This window comes from Aplidium turbinatum, chromosome 3 (assembly GCF_918807975.1).
Source record: "Aplidium turbinatum chromosome 3, kaAplTurb1.1, whole genome shotgun sequence".
Taxonomy (NCBI): Eukaryota; Metazoa; Chordata; class Ascidiacea; order Aplousobranchia; family Polyclinidae; genus Aplidium; species Aplidium turbinatum.
The window spans coordinates 11,368,711-11,375,248 of record NC_137474.1 but is presented as its reverse complement, the minus strand read 5'-3'; the positions used below and the strand labels follow the sequence as shown (position 1 = coordinate 11,375,248).

The following is a 6,538-nucleotide window of genomic DNA, read 5'->3' as shown; positions in this document are numbered from 1 at the left end:
AATTAGCCAAAGCAATTATTGTTGCTTTGTATCGTACATTTTTGATCGTGTGAATTTTTGAACACGTGTTCGGTTTTAGTGACCACTTCTGCACGTTCAAAACATCACAGGCTGCACTATTATTACTCTGTTTTTTTTTTCACCAGTTAATGTTAAACAAACTCTCGTTTTCACAGTAGCCTAACCAAGGGAATCAATAAAACAAAATGATATCTGAAGGCGGATGTAGGGCCTATTCACAGATCCGCCATTGCAGTGGCGAAAGCTTTAATAGAGCACAGAACTAACTTAGGTTCTTCAGCTAAGCTCTAATGACGTTAGACAAACAGTTTAAGGGAAGACCTCACTTACGTTGAAACACCCTGTGTTTCGTGTAGTTACATCAAATTAAAAAAATACCAGGACAGCTTATTTGGATCGAAGATAGCTTATTTCTTAGGTGAACGTAAGGCAGTCGACTGGCATGGCACAAAATAAATCCAATTTCCATTTTCCTTATCATAAAAAAGCAGCCTACAGTAGGCTACGCGTAACTTTTTTTTTTTCTATCAAAAGTTTAGTTATGACAAAAACATCCTACAAGGACCACGCATAAACTAGGCCGAGCTTAAAGTTGATTTGGTGATGTCTACTCTTTAGCGCTCCCAAGTGGTGTGAAGTATTGTATGGATTTTTGTGATGTGAGCTTTCCCACTTTTCAATCATTTTATCAGCCTTTTAACATCAATTAATTGCAATCGAAATATTGAGCTTATTAAAATACACGTAGGGCATCAAGATCGTAAGCATTAAAATCAATTATATTTCAAGAGCTTGACATGATACTGTACATTGATGTACAATATTTTGCAAACCGCGATAAACTTATTTCAAAGAAAACGTTTTCTGCAATAAATAGAAAAACTTTTTGCAGATTTTTCAAGAAACGTTAAATCATTACCAAGCTACCACAATTAAACTGAACATAGAATCAAAATTTAAGCATAAAAATATAAGGTACGGTTTGTTGTTTCTGATAAATAACTTAGTTGTTAAATTGAAAAAATCCAAGTGGCAACAATGCAATAATAACAATCTAGATTAAATCTAGCTAGAGCCCATTACATGTCAAATGATAGCAAAAGCAAGTTTAAAGCATTAGGCTATAGCTGTTTGCTGTGTTTTCATCGCAATATTTTTCACAACAAACATCTCATCGACATTATGCCGATTTAAGTATTTGGTAACATGAATGGTAGTTTACGTTTAGCCAATAAGTTAGAAAAAACTTAATTGACAAAACGATTTGACCAAGTTATATCAGCAAAGTTTGGCGCCTAACAAACTGCAAGAGTTCGTTAAAAATATTCTGAACCAATGACAATGCTAGTTTCGTTTCCCACAATCAAAGTTTCATGAAACCATCTGTTTGTGTCCAAAACAACTGAAAAGAAAAACTAAAAGTTATTAAAATGAAGCCAAAAGTAAACACATGCTCATGTCTACTACGTCATGAGGAAGTAGCCTGAGTTTATTTCTGAAACTCCGTAACGTTAACAAAAGATTAGACCAAATATTTTGTAGAACAGTGGTTTTCAATGCTGGCCATTTAAAAATTAGACTAATTAAAGCGATAAAGTCAAAAGGGGCGAAAATATCAAACCACTGAAATCTACAATGTTTTATTGGGATGTTTGATAAAATAGCATTACTTTTGATGCAGCTATAATAGCTTCTATACCCACTTATTTCACCAGGATGCACCACAACCTCCATTTCAGTTACACATGTCCAATGGCATTCTGCTGGTATTTGTAGAGTCCATTTTTTAGTTCCTTTAATTTGAGCTTGCCAGGTATGAGTTTTAACATTATCGATCTTAACAAAACAAAATAGACTGCATTGAACCAAGTGTTTTCGATTAAAAAGTCCAACGAAAGCGTTAAAGTCACCTAAAAACGTGTTTGCTAAGAGTTTACTAATGTGTTACACTGAGTGCAGAAACACAAGCAGTCGAATTTGATGAAAGATGAGGTATAGGGGAGAGTGGGGCACAATTGGACATGGGGTACAATTGGACATCGCATTTTATAGAAAAAATTGGAAACTCTGAAAGTCCCTGCCTTGGCAAAAAATTAGTTTCACATTAGTCGTTGTACTATGAAAATTCTAAGAGTTTGTGTTGGTCGTGTATTGAGTTTGGCGGTGGGAAGTGTTTTAGCACCTGTATAGTATTTTTAGCGGATTTTGTTTTAATCGTAATTTTTTTATGTAAAGTAAAGATTTTTAGATTTTTTCTTTTTCTGTTCAAGCCATATACAGTAAAGTATCTTTTCATTACCTTTGCTTTGACCTGACTTTTAGAACAGGTTGTCCCTGCCCAACTTTAAATCGATGTTGGTGTGTGGGGCACAATTGGACACAAATTTTGGGGTACAATTGGACAGCAACACACATGGTAGATCATACTGTAAAAGTAGTTCTTTTAATATTGCATGGTCTCATGCAACGCAATGTCATTTAAACGTTGTAAATTGTAATAACATTAAAAATAAAAATTTTGGGAGACAAGATAAAATTTTAGGGGGGGTAAAATTGCTTTTCCAAGACCCCCCTCCCCCGTGGCAACGTCCCTGATTTTACTGCAATAAACAAGTAAAATCTATTTATTAGAGTCCTTGTCAGTTTCTTGATTACTTTTGTGTTGGTTTAAACTGTTGTTTCTAAACCATTGATAATATTTGCAAATGTCCAATTGTGCCCCATTACCGGGGCACAATTGGACAAAAAAATAATTTTTTCAATTGACTGTAGTATTTAATATGCATTACTTAAGTGTTGTTTCACCGTCTCATTTTGTTAACAGTGTGATACTTTGTTGTTGTGCAAAAGTTGGATTTTGTTAGACTTTTAATATAGACGGGACTTCTATTTTACTATTTTTTGTCCAATTGTGCCCCACTCTCCCCTAAGCTTGTTGGGAAAAAAACAGTTTAATGGTGTCCAGGTATGCCCAAATGGGTATTGAAGACGATAGTGATGATGAAAAACGTGTTGGTGATGATGTTGTTTATCAACTCACGTAAGTTTTGGATGGATCATGCAAAGAAGATTCCACATTATGGTGAGGAGAAAGTTTTTTATTGGCTAAAGTCACAGTAGGCTACTTTTTGCGTCTGGCTTTCCTCAGGAGTTTCTCGTCGATATTAGAAAAGTAGCTTACTGCAACTTTGAGTTCACGGCATATACCACGCATTCATCAACTTTAAGCCTAAAAAATTGTTTAGCAATAACAAAAATCACTACCGATAGGCATAGCCTACCTTATTCTTTGTTGTAGAACTAACTACAAGTCGCTATTTTATGATTTTCATATTTAGGTTACAAGTTTAAATGGGCAGCTGGTTGGACAACACTGCTGGTACTTTGATAAAGCATAGTGTTTTCAAAGAAAGAACTACAGTGACAAAGATAAATATAATCTTAACGTGAAACATGCAAATTGAAAGAAAAACTATTTCTATCTAGAACCCTTTTGTTTCTGAGCTATACACTTCTTTGTATAGTGCAGTGACTTATAAAACGCCCCCAAAATAGAAAGTTTAGAATCTGAACTTTAGAATTAGATCGATTTACGTGCATTTTGGCTCCATATCCTGGCAACCCCATAAACAACCAATCAGTTTTGCTGTGGTCCAAGTCAGGTGGCAAAAAATATGGTGTTTTGTAATGCTTTCGCAAAAGATTTGCAGCTTTGCCATCATTGTTGCTCCTGAAAGGAATGAGAAATATTTTACATTTTCTGGCACTGCAGTTTGGTTTCAATTTGATACTAAACAACACAACTACTATAAAATGATTTAGCCTGGAATTAAATCAAATTACTTCAGTACGTAGCTCAATTTACCAACCATTAGGCTATATGCTGGTTCCGGCTTTTAGTTTTAGCACAACAAAAGCGACTGTTTATGCGTGTTTTGCTTTCGCTGTGTTTTTTTGTGGGTGTCATGGTAAGATTTGTGCTGAAGCAAGCTTGCTCCCACGCGTTTACTTCACCATATTACTGCGTCTTCCTAACGCAAGCAAGCTTTTTGCATTGCAAAAATTCGACAATTTATGATTGTTTTACTTTTAACTTTTTCCAACCATCTTTGCAGTCTAAACGTAGGTTTGCCGATGTTTGGCATCTGTTACATTAAGGACAATGGAAGCAGCTGACTTGATGACTGATATACAGATGACTGATATACAGTCTTTCGCTGCTTCCCGTCTGTTGTGGAATTTAGTTTTCATGGTGCTCGTTTTTTCTCGTCCTGATTTTATTCTCGTACCGTACCATTTTCAAAACAGACGAAATAAAAATTCTCTCTCTTTGTGAAAATGTAACAAATTTGAATTATATTAGTGAAAAGTAGGCTACTTGATATCAAGCACAGCAGAAAACAATTGAAATAAGTAGGACAATATCTGCACAACTAAACTGGTGTAGCGTTACCAATAATTTGGAAGCAACTTACTGAAAGACTAATACATAGGTTATTTGAAAACGAAAAAAATAAGCCAAACTTGACATTGACACATTTAGCCCTGCGATGTTATTTCAATTAAAAATGAACTCTACACTTTTCATGAAATTGAATGGAGTAGAAAGCGTTTAGATCTGAGTGGTTGGATTCATTAAAACCAATTGAGACAAGATGAGCTTACACCTATTGTAGACTGCATCATATGGTAGATATCATACGAATTTTTGGGCCGAGCCCTTGACATACTTACCATCCAACATACCACGGCATTTCTTCCCCGTTAGCTCGGCTCGAAGACATGTTGAAAAAATCATCAAGAGAAGAAAACTCGGTTTCAAAAGGAAAGAACTGACCCTCTTTTTCAACTTTTTCAACCACCTACAATTTGAAATAATAGCTATAGCAGAACTTATATGCCTGCTAAGCTTGATCACGTTCAATCATGACCAATTAAATATCGAGTTTGAGATGAACTTACCACATTTGAAGTTTGAAGTCACAGGTAAACTAATCATAATGCGTTGTTTAATTAAACTGAAAGCTAAAGTATTCAACAGAACAAATTAATTTTGAATTGGAAGAACGAAAACACATTTTATGATAGCCATACTGGGATATTTTAAATTAAAGCAAACGTTTGTCAGATTATTGTGAGGACTACGACTCTTAAATATATCAAGCATGAATAGGCCTACTATATAGATCATGATATTAATCACAGCAAAGATATTTTTTAATGTCACGTTACCTTTTTATCGCTGTAAATTTCTTTCAACCAGTCAAAACTAAATGCTTTGTTTGCCGTCCAGTTCATTTGAGCATCCTCAATCACTACTGGTTGCATAGAAAAAGCATACTTGTCTAAAAATTCTTGCTGTAAAATAATTGTTTACAAACACATAAAATTACATATCATTATACTGTTACGTTTTAAAGTAATAATGCACCTCTTATGCAGTAGAACACACACGTCGTAACGAATGGTCACTGGTCAGTGACACTTAAGAATCATTTTTTTCGTTTAATGGTGTGCAGTCTTATTAACATCCGAGGGATAGCCTAAATTATAGCCTAGACACGTTTAGAAGTATATTCTGAGCGGCAGGGGCGTAGTCAGCACAAGTTTTCGAAGGGGAAAGCAAATAAGTACTTTTGCACAGGTGACTAAAGCCGACCACGTATCACCAAAAGCGAAGCGCCAACAAGGGAGGTCTGGAAGGCCTCTGCCATAAAAATTAGAAAGTGTACTTTCAGCCTTGATCAATGGCAAAAATTTGTCACATGATTCTTTAACAGAGCGTGAATTTTTTATTAAAAATATTTTAGGGAGTAATTGCCGCTTTGCCCCCCGATTAGGCCCCTGCTGAGAGGGTTAAATTAATTGTGAACGAGTTTCAATCTCAAATTTCGACAAAATACCGTTAGGCTACTGCAGAAAGCGACTAATTTTAATTAACTGTAGCCTAGCCTACTTACGTGTGGAAGGTTGGTTACTCTTTTGATACCTTGAATACCAGCGCACAAGCGACAGTCAACAGGAGGGCGAAATTTGTCACCAAGAATCTCTGGCATTGGAATTATACAATTAACATCATCAAAGTTGTCATCATCTGCAGTCAATGCATGCACCCTGTAATATGTTAATTCTATTCACATCAATCAGTCTCCATATTAAAACTATTTTAGGTCATAGGCTACACTAGAATTCCACGGTAAATGTTCACAATGCAAAAATAAGGCGAAATTTCGAAAAGATACTCAGCAATCATGTGGATTTTTGAGATTAAATTTTTGGGAGACTTTTCCAGTGGGATATTTACCTACCTACTGCAAAAATGTAATAAGTTTTGTAACTAAACTATATAGCCTAGCCCCAAAGCAGTGCCGGTCTTTAGGGTGTGCAAACCGTGCGATCGCACAGGGCTCGTAAATTAGGGGGCTCAAAATTTACTCAGAAAATTAGGGATTGTAGATCATACTGTAGGCCTAATGTACTGTCCCTTTCAGAAAATGCAGTAATTTGTGTCATTTCC

General features: G+C 35.5%; 1 protein-coding gene across 1 annotated transcript; it reads right to left on the bottom strand.

Annotated features, from left to right (window-relative positions):
* Positions 1-1,297: 1,297 nt before the first annotated feature.
* LOC145766546 (bifunctional arginine demethylase and lysyl-hydroxylase JMJD6-like) lies at positions 1,298-6,077 on the bottom strand. The gene is made up of 6 exons (XM_082578268.1): positions 5,982-6,077; positions 5,254-5,379; positions 4,756-4,883; positions 3,616-3,751; positions 1,725-1,857; positions 1,298-1,423 (listed from the first exon to the last, which is right to left on the bottom strand). Exons 1-6 carry the CDS (start codon positions 6,075-6,077, stop codon positions 1,338-1,340), a joined length of 705 nt encoding a protein of 234 aa, XP_082434394.1. The 3' UTR covers positions 1,298-1,337.
* Positions 6,078-6,538: the final 461 nt, after the last annotated feature.

Bases quoted from the DNA above. Each gene is read 5' to 3' on its own strand.
- LOC145766546 (XM_082578268.1), bottom strand. From the start codon at position 6,077: ATGCCAGAGATTCTTGGTGACAAATTTCGCCCTCCTGTTGACTGTCGC. The intron at 5,380-5,981 runs GTAAGTAGGCTA...ATTATTTTACAG, and splicing joins GAGTAACCAACCTTCCACAC to CAAGAATTTTTAGACAAGTA. The intron at 1,858-3,615 runs GTAAATCGATCT...TGTTTTGTTAAG, and splicing joins GATATGGAGCCAAAATGCAC to ATCGATAATGTTAAAACTCA.